General features: G+C 39.9%; 1 protein-coding gene across 1 annotated transcript in view; it reads right to left on the bottom strand.

Annotated features, from left to right (window-relative positions):
• The window catches only part of LOC113062770 (E3 ubiquitin-protein ligase SH3RF1-like), a 47527-nt gene that overhangs the window by 12244 nt on the left and 17688 nt on the right, over positions 1-17595 (bottom strand). Inside the window, exons 3-5 of the mRNA XM_026232731.1 lie at positions 8054-8329; positions 4978-5073; positions 1971-2288 (exon numbers count right to left, since the gene is read on the bottom strand). Coding sequence (XP_026088516.1) covers positions 1971-2288; positions 4978-5073; positions 8054-8329 — 690 coding nt within the window. The remainder of the gene's footprint in view (positions 1-1970; positions 2289-4977; positions 5074-8053; positions 8330-17595) is intronic.

Below are 17595 nucleotides of genomic sequence, written 5' to 3'. Positions count from 1 at the left end.
AGGTAGTGACGATTCTCTCCGGCTAATCCGTGATCAGCAGAGTTTACACGTCACGTTTTGGTAACGGTATGGTTCACTTGGAACCTCAGCCGAGTTGGTACAAAAAAAAAATCCCAGGTACCAAGTACTGTACCCAGTGAAAAAAAACCCAAAAGTGAACTGTACCGAACCGCTCCATACCATGCAGTTAAAAAGCATCATAAGAGCCCCCCTCCACAGCAGAACATCCACATGAAACGTCTGTCTACGATCTCCTTAGAGACCGCATTGCTCAGCAACCAGTGGAACAGCTGTGAGTGACTGTCATTCCAGGGTTGTGAGCGAGTGCTGGGGGAGTGTCTGATGTGGTGGAGCGCTGTCACGCATCAGTGGTCTCAAACGCTTGGACAGCATGTTGGACTGTGTGGAATGAGAGAGAGTAACTGCTGACAGAACGGGAGAGAACAGTAAGCTGGTGTGGACAAGCATCAGAGCTCTGGAGTGTGGGCAATACGACTGAGAAGATGCTCGCTTTTCTTTCCCTTCAAGATATCATTTGTAGCTGTTTGACAAATTCCACCATTTGTCATTTTAACTACTGTTGCACATCCCCTCATTCCTGCCATTTCACGATCACTCAACAAATATTGAAGTGATCTTACTAAAGCAACGTACAAAAAGGGCAGATATCACCACCTTTTGAAAAGCACAACAAATTTCTGTGACTCAAAGTGCTGCTGAAATCAGACAATCTTTTAGTTTCATCAATCAGTATAAAGTCTCTCTCTCTGACAAATTAATTTGAATAAGTCAAGCTCAAGTGCCACAGTCACACTACAGTAAGGTGGGGCAAGATTTAGTTCTCACAATAAACATTTGCTGAAATGATGGTTTCTCTGAATAAGGGAACAAAGAACAAAAAATAAAATAAAATAAAAAAATCACCCTTTTAAACCATGTGAGTTTTATTTTAAAGAAATAGAAACTTTTATTCTGAAAGGTCACATTAAATTGACCTTTTGTTGAAAGTTGTAGTATCCATCTTAAATACGGTTATTTTAAACTTTCTATTCAAAGAATGTTGATTTTGGTTTCTACAAAAAACACTATACAGAACAGCTGTATAATGTTTTTTTGTATAGTTACTGTATACTGGTGAGCATAAGAGACTAATTCCAAAGACATGAAAAACTCATACTGACCACAAACTTATTACAGTAGTGTATACAACGACATTTATAGAATACTGAGAGTAAGAGATGGAGAAATTGGACTGAGAAAACTTATAGAATATTATCAAAATGGATAAAAATATTTTAAAAATAATAATAATTTCAGCTACATTGACCAGCACAACAGAAAGTAATTTTTTTCCTTAAATAAATCATACCAGCTATACCACAAACAAGCATAACATCAACAATGGCACTTAAAAAAGAATGGGTCAATTTGAACAGCATACATTAGCCTAACAAGACAAACTTCAAGTATATGAGAAAGCCTTGTTTAGATTTTCATATCACATATGCTTTTAGACTAGACTTCAAGTTGTCTCTAAGGCAAATTAAGACATTAGTGGGAGTCAGATTTGAGTAAAACTTTCTTCTTTCTTCAGTCTATCTTTAAATACATCAGTGCAGATTCTGCTGTACTGGGAGTGTGTGTGTGTGAGAGAGAGAGAGTGTAAGTGAACTTATCAGGCTGTGTAACCATGGACACAGCTGAGAAGCTCATCCTCAGTGAGAAATGATGTCCTTACCACCACTCAGTATGAGTACTAATCTATATATAACATGCAGAGAGAAAAAGTGGATGAGGAACAGAGCATTTAGAGGTCAGTGACCATCATTCTGAAATAATAATGATCTTTCTCTCCTTTCTTCCATAACATCTATAACCCGTTTCCCCATCACCAGATCTCTCCATCCATCACAAGGCTATACGGTGCTCTGACATGCTGCATGAGAGTCAATAAATTGATCATCTCTCACCTGTGAAGGTGCGCTGGAGGACAGGCCTCCGCTGAGCTCTCCAATTCGGGCCGCTGCTGTAGGGTTGGAGGAGCTGATCAGAACCGGGCCACTGATCTCCATGGAGTGTCTCTGGGGTGGAGGGGCCAGGCAGGGCTTATGGGACATAGTCAGAGAGGTGAAGGAGTGACGCTTCTTACTGTTCTTCTTCTCCCCAGTGGCTTTCTGGGAGCCGTTGACCTGGGGGCCCGAGGAAGAAGAAGATGGCCCTTCACTGGGGTCTCCTCCACCTTCAGATGGCTTGTCGAGTTCTATAAGTTGTCGTGCTGCACTGTTAAACTGAAAGTAGAAGAGAGAGTGAACAGAAATAATACTTCACACCACATATTTAATTATTGTATCAAATTTTTGACTTTTGGAAATGTTGTGAACCAGATTCAAACCCACAAAGTCCATATTAGCACTATATGCATGTGAATTAATTGCTAGGCCACATTTCACACACTTTCTTAAAATGTAATCTAACATGGAGTGATGTACTTGTAGAGAACGAAGGAAGCAGGAGTACACAGAGAATGTAATCAATCTTTAATCAACAAACTGAAAAGAGAAAAGAGACATACTGTACATAATAGTGATTTAGTTGACTTAATGGAGAGTATTGGATCTACATAATCTAAATGTGGCTACATTCACCAGCTACAAAAGGAAAAAGTTACGGAAGAGTTCAAAGACTCAGTGGGGCGGTGGGTGTGATGGGACTGCAGGCCATGTCTGATTTCATGTGAAACTGAAATCAAAGGCAGATGAACAGGGAGTCTCCAGCTAATGACAGAGCAACACCCATTACCTCGAGCAACTGCCTCACTTTCTACACAAATGAGACCAGCCCATAACATGAAGAACCCTACACAGACACCTAAACATTCACTGATCTAGGTCACGAAATCACGATGAAGACTTATTAAATGCTGCTATAGACTAAATACAGTTGTAGAGTGCTTAGGTGCAGTCTTTGAATGGATTCATTTATTCATACGCAATATGATTTGTGAAAATGTTAATAAATTGAACAATATGGGAAGTACATCGGCAAGAAATTAGACATTATGTTTAAAAAAGCAGATGTGCGATCAGCACCAGTGAAATGCTTGGTTTCTTTTGAAGAATCAGGTGTCCTCAAACTTTTGACTAGTAGAGGAAACCATACTAGACCTGAAGCTACAGCAAATCCTAGAATCAAAACAAGCGGTAATGTCATATGATTCACCTAACATGAACAACGGTAATAAAATGCAATAAAATTTCAAGATCAGCTCATCATTCGTATGTAAGTGTTACCCTTGCCAACTCAGGCAGACACTAAATAGTGCATAGATGACTGCCACAAAGAGAGACACGTGCTTGATTCCATTTCCACTCTTTGAAAACATATAAATTAATGGTGGCAGAAAGTGGCATGGGATGAGAACAACCTTTTCTCCCCCATTACTCTCTTCCAAGCACCTGCGTGAATGTCACTTTTGATGTCACCGGTATCAGAGATTACTTTCTCAAAAGCATTCACTTGGGGAAAAAGTCTGGTTTAGAGAAAATTGCCAGGGCTTTTGTGTAAGCTCAAAGCCTCCGCCCCTCTCCTCCCTTCTCCTTTCACTCTGCGTGAGAGAGATGCTATTCAACAGAAGCTATTTTTGAATGTCTTTTGATGGTTATTTTTTCTCACTGGTTAGACACGTGGCTGGTAGAGAGCTCACACTGGCTCTGCCAGGGTTCATTAAGGTGTTTGTCTATGTTTATGAGTGGATGGACATAAGGTGTTGTGTGATGTAAGCTGCTGCAACGTGAAGTTAGCCATGATCATTGTGTCTATGCTTGTTTGAGGGTGACCTAACACACACGGTTTCACCCAATGTCATGTTAATCTTGAGTATCTATAAAGTAGTATTGCATCCTTCATATATCCAAAAAGTATTTCGTTTTATCATATATATAAAAGAGTTACAGCTTTATGATTCTCCCCAAAAACATTGGAGATGCTCCTGGAGGCGCACTATGGGCGGAGCTAAAGAGTGAAGAGCAGCTGCCCGATTGCCAACAAAACACAGACATTTGATGCAGTTTCATTTACTGTCTGCAGTTCCCAATCATGACAGGGATCTTTTATAGCTGGGACCACTCAATCTTTCCGTACGAAAGGATGTGCTAATCCAGCGTTGAACTGGGCCTTGTTTATAAACACACTTGCAACACGTTTTTGCTGCCCCGGAAAAAAAAACTGCACCCACTGTTTATTTAACCCTGGGTTTGTCGGGAAGCTGAACAACACTATCTTTCCCTTACAACCAAAAACACACTTCTTTGGTGACATTCTTCCCCAAGCGAGTCCCATGCAGCACTGCCGAACGAAGCGCCTTGATGGGCGTTGATGGTCCGGAAGAAGTGCCCATATTAGGAGTTCCACCCTTCATTATGTAAGGAAGAGCCACGAAACTTGTAAGAAACCCAGAAGTGTGTATTTGAATCAAAAATACCCTGCTGTATGTACAAATCATTTTCTGATACTTTGGCAATGCTTAACATGAGAATCCAATTTTTTTCTTCACAAAAAAGTCAGAATTGCAATTGCATTTTATCTTGCAATTCTGACTTTATAACTCGCAATTGTAAGATTATACAACACAATTCTGAGAAGAAAAGTCTGAATTGTAAGATAAAAAGTCACAATAACCTTTTTATTCAGTGACGGAAAAGGGCTTCCTTATAATACAGCTCAAACAATCAGCAACAAAGGATCTCGTGTTTCAACAAGAGCAGAAACACAGAAATTGTGTGGGGTGAAAGACTGGCCAACAGAAAAGGACATGACAACAACAAAAATGGAAACAAAGGATACTTTTGAGAATAAACTCTTAAAAGAGTGGAGAATACAAATCTGAAGAACACTGAAGAGTACAAATCTAAATATAAAACATTAAATGTGAAAACATCAGGGAACAATGATAGTTTTAAATGCACTGATATGACTCACCTCTACATAAGATATGGGGAAGATGCCAATCTTATCTCCCAGCATGCCTTCTGCCCAGTTCTCATCCACACGACGAATCACAGTAAGAATATCATCCTGAGGGCAGACAGAAAAAAATTGGTTCCTTGTTATTCAGCAAGAAGCCCTCACAGCAAGTTGTTAAAAAGTTAAAATATGTGCGACTCAAAGGCATCAATGAAAGCCAGGCATTCGTTTTTTGTTTTTATAAAAATCTATCCAAAAAACAAATGGCTCGAAGGGATCAACACTTATGTTGCAAGCACCAGAAAATGTTTTTACTTCTCCAACATTAAAGCAGTGCTGTTAGCTCACCCCAAAAGTATTCACCTTCACCTCTTTCCAAACCTGTATTATGCTCATTTTTTGTGGAACATACAAAAAAGAAACCATGTTTTATTTTCCATGCAAAGCAAGAATAGTGCCCATGGTTGAATCTAAAAAAAGCTGCAAAAATTTTTACTTTATGACACCCAATGCATTAAAGGGTTAGTTCACCCAAATAGCAAATTATGTCATTAATAACTTACCCTCATGTTGTTTCAAACCCGTAAGACCTCCGTTTATCTTCGGAACATGGTTTAAGATATTTTAGATTTAGTCAGAGAGCTCGCAGTCCCTCCATTGAAGCTGTGTGTACGGTATACTGTCCATGTCCAGAAAGGTAAGAAAAACATCATCAAAGTAGTCCATGTGACATCAGAGGGTCAGTTAGAATTATTTAAAGCATCGAAAATACATTTTGGTCCAAAATAACAAAAACTATGACTTTATTCAGCATTGTCTTCTCTTCAGTGTCTGTTGTGAGAGAGAGTTCAAAATAAAGCAGTTTGTGATAACCGGTTTGTGAATGAATCATTCGATGTAACCAAATCTTTTTGAACCAGTTCACCAAATCTAACTGAATCGTTTTAAACTGTTCGTGTCTCCAATACGAAGCTGTTAACTTTTTTAATGTGGCTGACACTCCCTCTGAGTTAAAAAAAACAATATCTCGGAGTAATTCATTTACTCAAACAGTACACTGACTGAACTGCTGTGAAAAGAGAACTGAAGATGAACACCGAGCCTAGCCAGATAATGACTCGTTCAAGAGTCAAGAACCGTTTCTGTCAGATGCGTCCGATTTGAGAACCGAGGAGCTGATGATACTGAGCATGTGTGATTCAGCGTGAAGCAGACTGACACAGAGTGTCTGAACCGAACTGATTCTTTTGGTGATTGATTTTGAACTGATTCTGTGCTAGTGTTATGAGCGCTAGAGCTTAGATCAAGCCCGACCCTACCCGAGCACATTGTGTCTGAGCCCGGCCTGGCCCGACACGTTCACGTATACACGTATGGGGAAGTCGTGGCCTAATGGTTAGAGGGTTGGACTCCCAATCGAAGGGTTGTGAGTTCTAGTCTCGGGCCGGACGGAATTGTGGGTGGGGGTAGTGCATGAACAGTTCTCTCTCCACCTTCAATACCTCGACTTAGGTGCCCTTGAGCAAGGCATCGAACCCCCAACTGCTCCCCGGGCGCCGCAGCATAAATGGCTGCCCACTGCTCCGGGTGTGTGCTCACAGTGTGTGTGTGTGTTCACTGCTCTGTGTGTGTGCATTTCGGATGGGTTAAATGCAGAGCACAAATTCTGAGTATGGGTCACCATACTTGGCTGAATGTCACTTCACTTTTTTCACTTTCACTGTAATTATGAGCAGGAGCCTGATTTAAACCCAACCATGTTTAATATGGGGGCCGTTATAACCAAGTATCGGTGCCAGATTTATTTATTTTTACCGCAGGTGGTGCTGTGCTAGATCATTTAGGCTACGGGGGAGCTGCCAACACATATGATGTCACTCCCCACGACTAGTTTAAAATTTTTCCATACCTCCGATTTTCCTCCAAACTTGCTCCTGTTCCTTCCTTCCAAACTTCCTCCAAAATTCTCCTGTTTTAATTTTTTTCTTTGTTTCTTCAAGCTCCATGTTGCACTTAAGCTACTGAATAGCACAGCATGCACAGCAGGTGTGATGCGTCACGCATGCGAGACTGCGAGTGGATGAGACGCTGCGCATGACACGTGACGTGCTTTATAAAGGGCCCGACCCAACCCGACCCTGCCTGAGGATGGTGGCGGGAAATATGCCTCGGGCTCGGGCAGTGAATCTTAGCTTTAATGAGCGCGGGTAACCCGAAGGCTTGAATCAAGGGCAATCATCACCAATGATGCCATTACGCGGAGCACAAAAGAACCGTTTTCTTCAACCGTCTTATTGAATCGAACTGTCCGAAAGAACTACTGGTGATTTTAAAACCGATGCAACCGGTTCTTGACTCGTGAACGAGTCAGTCTATTGTTCGTTATCTGGCTCGGCTCGGTGTTCATCTTCAGATCTCTCTTCACAGAGGTTCAGTCAGTGTACTGTAAATGAATTATTCCGGGATATTGGTTTGTTTTAACTCTGAGGGAGTGTCAGCCACATTAAAACAGCTTAAGTCATTTGTGGATTAATGCGTATTGGAGACGCAAACCGTTTAAAATGATTCAGTTCGATTTGGTGAACAGGTTCAAAAAGATCCGTTCACTTCGAATGATTTGTTTGCGAACTGGATATCACAAACTGCTTTATTTTGAACTCTCTCAAAACAGACACGGAAGAGAAGACAATGCTGAATAAAGTCGTAGTTTATGGAATAAACTACGAATAAAGAATGTATTTTTGATGCTTCAAAAATTCTAACTGACTCTCTGATGTCACATGGACTACTTTGATGATGTTTTTCTTACCTTTCTGGACATGGACAGTAGACCGTACACACAGTTTCAATGGAGGGACTGAGAGCTCTCGGAATAAATCTAAAATATCTTAAACTGTGTTCCAAAGATAAACGGAGGTCTTACGGGTTTGGAACAACATGAGGGTAAGTTATTAATGACATGATTTTGGTATTTGGGGGAACTATCCCTTTACCTAATGATAAAGTACTACTTTTTTGTACTTGTGGATATGTGTGAATGAGAGAGTAAAGATAAAGGTTAAGATCTATACAGTGAGTATATGTCCAGCACCTTTGAAAATGGCAAGCAGTCCTTGTCAGCCTCCTTGTCTTTCAGCTCAAAGTCATACAGGGCCTTACATTGAGGGGGCGGCTGTGGGAGAGGTTTTATGACCTGGACAAAGTTGGTGGGGAAGAATCCATGGACTCCGCCCATCTCTCCATGGTACCAGTTTTCATCCACCTGTCGGCGCAGGATGATGATGTCACCCTTGCTAAACTTGAGATCTCCAGGTTCTTTGCCATCATAGTTGTATAAGGCCTTTGCACAGGGTAGCTGAGGAACACCCTGTAGTAAAGAGAAAGAGAGGTGGAGGGTTACTAAAAGTTGGGAGTTCAGGGTTTTCAAAGTAACTTGGATTCATGGATAATGCAAGTTCAGCACTCGAATGCACATTCATTTTTCAAACTCACAGGACAGGTGAAGGGTGACCGTGATAACCTCAGCCAGCTTTTATAGAGTGTGACCATGTGTGGAATGGAGGAGGGTGTTAAGTGTAAAGTGAAGGCAGAGATTCTATAATAAACCCTTTTGCTGCAAGGTTTTTTAAAACCTATTGACTGCTACCTTTGGAGCCTATCTCATTCTATCCATAACATGGACATCTGCAGTATGAAAAGAAACAAACAACCACATATATACAACTCTTTGCTCAGCTATACAGTAGAGAAAACATAACATCACATAAGCTCAATGCTAGCTTTTTTTGCTGCATATAAGCAAAGAGTCTGTCTGGCTTGTCTTTCAGCCTGACCTTGTAGCATGTCTCTCTGTCTGACCGTGCCGGACTGCTTTTTCTGTTTGTCTTGCACAGTCTGTGTTGCTTAACTTACTGACTGCCTCCTTGTCTGACAATCCCAAAAAGCCCTGGGATATGCCAATAGTTTCACAACGTTTTTGGGCAAGCCCATTTATCAGTGTGTGTGGAGTTTTATGGTGCAGAACCAGTCGTCTGGAACTGGTGAAAGCTCCTTTCAGGCCTGACAACAATCCACAGCCAGAGAGAGGTAGGAGGCAGCAGACACAGTCCTGCTCAACTGAATGAGCCCTTTTCAGGCAAATGGTTCAAGAGCCTTCTGTACAAAAGACCCCCCACCACCAACCAGCATAAAGCCCCATGGGCTTCCTCCACTGTAGCATCCATCTCCTGTGCAGTGAGGAAAAGGATAACCACAACGCCAATGACAGAGAATCAGAATATGCTCATGAAAGATTGTAATATGCTGGAAAAGAAGAAAAGAAAGAAGAGAGGTGGACAGTGGTGTGGGCTCATAGGTCGTTAGGTAAGAAGAAAAAGAAGGTGGAAGAATAGAAGGAAGGTAGTTAGGTAGGTAAGTTGGTAGGAAGTAAGGAGGGTGACTAGGGAGGTAAACAGGAAGGAAGCAAAATCGGATTGGTTGAATTCTACAAGGTTTCCATGTGTGTTGCCTTCTACAATGTTCCGCCTGGAAACAAGGATGTTGTGCCACTAACCCTCTTTCATGAGCGACGTTCTGTGGGCATGACGTCTGAGGCTGAGACTAGAAAGAAAGGGAGGTAGGTAAATAGAAATTTAAGAAATCAGTAAGGGCTTTATTACCAAATGTATTTACACACACAAGGAATTTTTCTTGGTGACAGGTCAAAGAAAGAAAAAGTACAGACATCCAGAAAAATTATAGACAAAGAAAAAATATAGACAAATAAAAATTACAGACATAAGAAAAAGTACAGAAGGAAGTAAAACAGGCAGGAAAGCAGGCAGAAACAAAGGCAGACAGGAAGAAAGGATGAATGAAAGAAAAAGAACATGGGAAAACAAAGAGAAAGAGAGAGTGAGAGAGAGACTGATGTGGTGCTGTTCAGCCCAGAGAAGAATCAGACAGTGACTAAGCAGCACTCACCGCAGAGAGGACAGACGACCAGCCAGACACCGAGAAAACTAACTAGAGGGCAAACTGACCTTTCAGAAACCACATCCTTTTCTCAAACTTAAAAACAAACCAAACAGGAAATAAAGATGAACTTAAGAAATGTTATTTGCTCACAATTCTATGTAATTTGGGCCGACAGATTTATTTGATGTAATGTAATGCTCCATTCGTCTGTGCACCTCTGTGCTGTTTTTGTCCCCCCTTCTTTGGGCCTCTCTCAAAGGCAGATGTCAGCAGATCTGCAGATTTACCCACTTTGCTCAGCTTAGACCATGAAACAGACAGAAAGAGTGAGAAGAGGAAAAACACGAAAGAGCCGTGGATCAGATGGAAGGATAAGGGAAAAAAAGGAGGAGATCAAGAAGTTAAAGGAGAAAGAAAGAAAGAAAGAAAAAGAGTTTGATCAAATGAATGTTAGGAAGGCCTGTGTGTGTGTGTGTGTGTGTGTGAGAGAGAGAGAGAGAGAGAGAGAGAGAGAGAGAGAGAGAGAGTCTCTCTTATGGTCTTAGCCTTGCTTGTGGAAATGAAGGCCGCTAAAGATCGCTTGAACTGGACGGACATGAAAGAACCGCATTCAGGCTTTTATCCAGTCCAAACAGAGCACTGAAGGTGTGTGTGTATGTGTGTGTGTGTGTGCTTGCCTGTTTGGTAAGATTACATGCACCTCACTGGTTCTATTATAAAAAAAGAGAGGCCACTCGTTGCCTTTGAGGCTTTCCGATATCAAGACTCATACAGGTCCAAAAACTCTTTCATGGGACAGGAGGGATAAACACCAGCCTGTCTCCCTGAAGATGTGAAGAACAAGATGATGACATGGATGAACCTGGATCAGAACTACACAATATTAGACACTAACGTAAGACAGCTCGAAGCATACATTGGGCAGAAATTACGCACTGCTGTGCAACTTCTCTTACTGGAGGGAAAAAAGCAACACCTCTATGTTGTTAAACACTCCCCAGTGCTGAAGCAAATGAGATTATAATGTAAACAAGATACCTAAAAATACCTAGTAACGAGAGAGTCTACACTGCTGGCATGCTGATGCAACTAATTTGTCATTTTGTAGATTCTTTCCAATGCATTACAGTAGAGTACAATCTAGGTGAAAAAAAGATTCACTCATTACTGCAATTGTTTCTCAAATCTGTTGTAATTTTGCATTATAGTATAGACCTGTTCACACTTACAAAAATTAAATGGCTAGTTAACCCAAAAATGAAAATTCTGTCATTTACTCACCCTCATGTTGTTCCAAACCTGCATGAGTTTCTTTCTTCTGCGGAACAAGAATATATGTTGGAAACCAAAAAGTTGCTGTTAGCTATTGATTTTTTCATATGGAAAAAATAAATTATGTCAATAAGTCAATGGCTACCAGCAAATGTTTGCTTGCCAACATTCTTCAAATTTTATTATTTTGTGTTCAACAGAAGAAAGAAATGCAAACAGGTTTAGTACAACATTGTGAACTATCCCTTTAAGTTTAGTGACCAAAATGAATCTTTTATTCTTTTTATTCAGCCAAAAACTGAGAAAAAAAAAGTTTAATTTAATAAATTTGAGTAACTGAACTAAACAGTATTTAGGCAATGAGATGCATTGAATTGAATCTTGAATCAAAACTCATTTAAATAATTAAATGCGAAAAATAATTCCCACCTCTTTTTATCCCAGTTAATGTCTTGCTCAAGGGCACAATGGTAAAAATAAAAACTGAAGAACAAAAAACTAAATAAACGGGATAGATTCCATCACAGTTTTTATGAAGGCGATGTTTGACGTTTCTTAGCGGAGTGGAACCTTCCTATAATTTGTCAATCCGTGACAGCTAGATGTGCCTAATACACCACTAATGAGAAATGTGTAATCCAATACTAATGAGCTCTGCCAGCCACACGCCATCAATCACTATTAAGACACTAATATCCACAAACATCTCCAACCATCTCTAAATCACTGTTTCAAGGCAATCTAATGTGGTATCATACAGTCTTTTAGTTCACTCAATGAAGACTCTTTCTAGTGTTCCAGTGCTTCCCTGATGGTTTTTAAAAGAGCTTTTATAGGAGTTGGGTGGGTCAGACGCCCATCTAGAATAATTCAACTTAAGAAATCCCTCAACACACTTAGAGATGACAGGAAAAGGAGGACAACTCCCAAGAGGCACAAGCAATCAAGTCCATCAAAGAGCAGTGCTTACCTCGTAACCCCTGAGACCCTCAGATTCACCAAATGGAGATGACGTAGATTTATTGACAGGAGTGTGTGTGTGTGGCAGCCATGTTGTTTTCATTACGTCTAAATTAACTGAAATGGGCAGCTAATGGCTCCGTTTATTACCACTGGGAAATGACCTGACCCCGTCCCTCATCTGTGTCCTCTGCTAAAAACGGACTCCCACCTACAGCTGCTGCTGAAGCCTCATACGTCTCAACTTGAGAGTAACGGGCCTCCCTGCTGAAGCTTTAGTGGATAATTACTTTGTAAAGCATGATAGATCAGGTTTGGAGGATGCTGAGTGTGTGTTTATGACCGGGGAAAGGAGGGAATTGATGTAGTCGATGCAGGGCTGAGGTCTGAATAACAAAACATCAGGTTTGGCCAGGCAGTGGGAACAGATATTTGTCTACTGCAATGATTTGAGCAAAAGCTCATCAGACTGCAGCAAGACCTTGATGAGGAACAGAAAGAGCAGTGTTTATGTTAGATCAGAAAGAGCAAGAGGGAGGGAAGAACGGTTAGAGAGCTAATCAGGTTATATACATGTACTTCCTATCCTGTCTTTCTACATTCAACCCTTGACCTTTATATCCAGCAAATGAGCAGTGTGTTCCCACAGTCAAAAGTGAAATGAAGTTTAGGTTTCCATGGCAACATCTGCAGAAGATCCACAGTTCCTTCTGTCACCCTCACAGTAGAACACAGCAATGAGAGGTTTTGGGGAGGTGGTGAGATAAAAATCTTGAAATCTTTTTTTTTTTTTTCAGGAACCATGAACCATCCTTGCATGTGATATTAAGTTACAGTATATAAATAGTCCATAAATGTCTGTATAATTAAAATATGTTGTTGGCCATGACACAAAGATCAAGAAAAAAAAAGCTTTCAATACCCATTAATCTAGATAATCATAAATGTTAAACTATTCAAGCAACCAACTTTTACATTTTTGAACTACTTGTTTAAAAAAAAAAAAAAAGTAATACTAATACTTATATATATATATATATATATATACATATATACATACACACACACACACACAAAACAATAAATTACACTTTCACATATTTCTTAAATATTCACATATTTCATATATATGTATATATATAGGTGTATATATATATATATATATATATATATATATATATATATATATATATATATATATATATATATATATATGTGTGTGTGTGTACATATATATATTAGGGCTGCACGATATTGGGAAAAAATGACATTGCGATATTTTATTTTTCTGCGATATATATTGCGATATTTTTTCTTACAAACAAAAATGGGGTGAGCACACTTACATTCTCATTTTAAATGATTTAAACATCGACACCATCGTGTCAATTGATTAATATGCGCGAGGGAGAGAGAGCAAGACAGCGTTCGTGTTGTTTGAAGACAGCTTGCTGCCTCGCTCTCTCTCTGTCTCTCTCTCGCGCGCACTCTCTCACTCTCTCTCTCTCTCTCTCTCTCTCCCTCTGTCCCTCTCTCTCTCTCTCTCTCTCTCTCTCTCTCTCTCTCTCGCACGCGCTCTCTCTCTCTCTCTCTCTGTCTTTCTCGCGCAGGCTCTGTAAACATAAATTGTAACTATTGAGCTCTAAGAACAGCATCCCTGGGAAGCCCAAACAAAGGTGATTTGACTCCGAGATTAAAATAACAGCGTTTCGACGACATGGCGACAAATACAAACGCAACTCTTCCTCTTCTCCGTCGGAGCGCAACAAGACCACGCCCCCTTTTTGTGTATTCCTGTGAGAGGAGGTTAGACAAAAAACTATTCTAGTGACGTCATTACTGCAGGAAGTAGAGGGATGTAGTCCAAACTGGTCATTCGATGTAGGCGAATTCTGTTAAATAAAATATCTCGCTTGGCATTGAACGTTGAGCTTTAGAATTTTACAGATATTATTTATACTCTAACAACAACATTACACACTAAATAAAGTTTAAAACATGGGATCTCGAAGAACGGGACCTTTAAATTTGATAACTGATTCCTTTATATTTCTAAGTGCTACTCCTAGTCCTCCCCTTTCCTCTGCCTTTCAACAATTTAGACAGAAACCCACAACACGCAAATCCAATCTTGTCAACAACCTTGTCATTTTTATTTTATAAGATGCTGAAATAAAGGGTTGATCGCTTACATTTACTTTTAGTCTTATTTTATTAGCTCACATATAAATTGAACACACAGACATCACACTTTATCACGACACAGCTTGAATGCCTGAGAGATATTATCCCAAAACCAATAAACCACAGAACAGAAGAGAGAATCACAAAAAACAGGAGGCAAAGTAAAGCTCAGAAAACACATGTGGCTAGCTGTCTGGAGCCCAGATGTGCATCTGGACCACGATCACGGATGAACCCGAGCAGAATGGCTTTCTCCTGATCCCTCTTTCCCAGCCCTCTCCATTTGCCACCTTCCTTTGTTAGGGTCACTAGTCATACACTTGTGTCTATTTAAGCCATGTGACCATCCCACCAGACATCCACCTCATTACAACTCGCACCTGTTCCACAGTCACCAACCTCCATAAAACCTCTGCATTTCACCTTGCTGTGGGGAACTGGACTACATTTTAGGGGCTCATGGGAACCAGTTCCATTACAGCTAGATTGAATGAATATACCACAGTGCAAAGTCTCATGGGAGTCCTTTCATCAGATCAAAGCTGCCCAGCCTAAATGTGTGGACAAATGAACCATGAAGCAGGCATGTGTAAAGCTAAACATTGAAAACTGGAAGCAGAAGCCTAGTTAAGAGGAGAAGGAAAGTATTTTTCATTAAGTGAAATACTAAACATATGGTAGTACAGCAGAAATGTTGCTGAGGCAAGACTTTTCTGTAAGCTACAGATTACTCATCAAAAAGAAACTGTTTAAACATGGAGGGGGTCTCGGCTTTATAGTGGAATTATGGGAAAGGAGCATGTGGTTTTCATGAATGATGTGCGTATGTGTAACTTCCTGGGAAAATAAAGCAAATTTGTGTTGCTATTTTGTATGCAGACAATTTTACTCTCACTGTGTGTGTGTGTGTGTGATTGTATGTGTGTGTGTGTGTGTGCGTGTGTGTGCGCATGGGTGGACTAACTCAACTCTCAATCTCCAGCACTGGAGAAAAAAGGCCACACAGACATTGAATAATACATTTAATGTTCAGTTTTTTAGCCTTACCACATTTTTTTTTATTCATCGCCTCATATAACTGATTATATAAGCAGGTGCTTCTGAAAGAGAAGGCGCTATGTCAGAGAGCACTCAGAGAAATAACACAAGAGTTTGCTAAAGTAGGGCTTCATCATGCAGAAAATTTGAGACAATTATAACTTCTGCTGCAATGACAGTGCACTCAAAGGAATCCACTGACCAATGACAATTTCAGATAGGCAGATTCAGTGCTTTCAGAAATCGAAATTGCTATATTACCCATATGTTTTCCAACTAACCCACCTCTATTTACACCCTTAAAATGACTGTATGGATCCCTGTCCATCAAATGAATCATCAGCTCATTTTCTAGTTTTTAAATATCTTTATTTCAAGAAACTGTATGCTTTTATTTAGCAAGGATGAACTAAATTGTTCAAAGGTGACACTAAATCCATTCGTTACAAAATATTTTTATTTTACTTTTTTTTTTTTTTACTTTCTATTCATCAAAGAATCCTGAAATATATATTACAGTTTCCACAGCTCAGCTGTTTTCATCTGTGACAATGAGAAATGATTCTTGAGCAGCAAATCTGCATATTAGAATTATTTCTGAAGGATCACTGAAGACTGGAGTAATAATGCTGAAAATTTAGCTTTACCATCACAGGAATACATTACATTTTAAAATATATTAAAATGGGAAACAGTTCTTTTAAATATTTTACAATACTGCTGTTCTGTATTTTTGATCAAACAAATGCAATCTTGGTGAACATAAATTTCAAAAACATTAAATATTTAAAATAAAAAGTAAAAAAATCTTAGCGACCCCAAACTTTTGAATGATACTGTTCCTAAAGATGTAATTTTCACATAGAGTAGTGGATAGTGTCTGCGTGTTTGGAACCTACAACTGTTCACTCATGAACTCAAACATTAAAGGTACAATTTATAAGATATTTGCAGTAAAATATCAAAAAATCACTAGGCTAGTGTTATGTATTTTGTCCAGCTGATTACTAACAATATCTCTAATGTTTTCAACTACTTGTAAATCATGAGAAAATGACCATTCTTTCTAAACAGTGACACGGGGCAGTGCAGTCGCCTGTCAATGACGTTAGTTACCCTTTGTTACCGCCTTTACTGACGTAGAAACCACATGACAACAGTGTTGTGGACAAATGCGGAAGTATCTTTGCGACAAAATTAAACTAGAAAGAGATGCCGATCTCGCTTGTGTTTTACTCAACAGGTGAGTTGTTTTGATTCGTATCTTTACAGAAAATGTATGCTATTATTACAATCAACAAGATTAGTATTATAGGGCAAACATGGCAAACGCGGGACATCGCGTCTCTAGACCCACGCGAGGATGCGTCTGATCCATAGTCTGATCGCGTCTTTGCATTGACTTTGTATGTAATCTACTCATGCAAATCGTTGAACTCGCGTTAAATCCATGATTTATCTTTCCGTCTGTAGAAAACAACAAATCCCATCATTCCATGCTCCTCCTTAGCATCATCAAACCACGCGATTGTTATTGTTTTGGTAGTGCACCCTCTAGTGGCAGGTCCTACAACCTGTACCTTTAAGCACTAAGCCTCACCACTCCAATAACACTGCCCACAATAACCTACACTGCTATCTTCTACAGTCTGTGTATTCTGCATCTCTCGATCACTCTTTTCTCTCTCTTTTTGTTTCTGTCCATCTCCCCACACTCTTTTGTCCTCTCTTCTTCTCCGTATCTCTCTTCTTTCCTAGCCGACAACACTTTTGGTCTTTATGCACATACTCTCTCTTCACCACAGCATGAAGTGGTTACGAATGCAGCAATAATGATGGAGGTGTGCTGTGAAAAGATGCATATGTGTTTGTGTGCATCCATTTTTGACAAGACAGAGTGAAAAGAAGGAAAAAGATAGAGGTGATTGGCATCAGAGAGTGCATTCTTTTCTCTCTTTACCCTCTCACCAATCTCTTTTTAAGCTAACGCTTTTTGTGCAGACCAGAGTTTCTTTGAGTCTGTGTGAAAATGGCCTGAAAAGGAAGTCTGGGGGGGTACATTTCTTCATGTATTGATGTCTGGGGTACAATACATCTGTATCTGTATTTTTGTGTGTTATCTGTATGCACCAAAGGTCTGAGAGTAATGCAATTTCAATTCTCTGTATGTATGTGCTGTACATGTAGAAGAATTAACAATAGAGCAGACTTGACTTGTTTTCT

Source organism: Carassius auratus, chromosome 45 (assembly GCF_003368295.1).
Source record: "Carassius auratus strain Wakin chromosome 45, ASM336829v1, whole genome shotgun sequence".
Lineage (NCBI taxonomy): Eukaryota > Metazoa > Chordata > Actinopteri > Cypriniformes > Cyprinidae > Carassius > Carassius auratus.
Note: the sequence above shows the minus strand (reverse complement) of the source record. Positions and strands in the feature narration are given on the sequence as shown.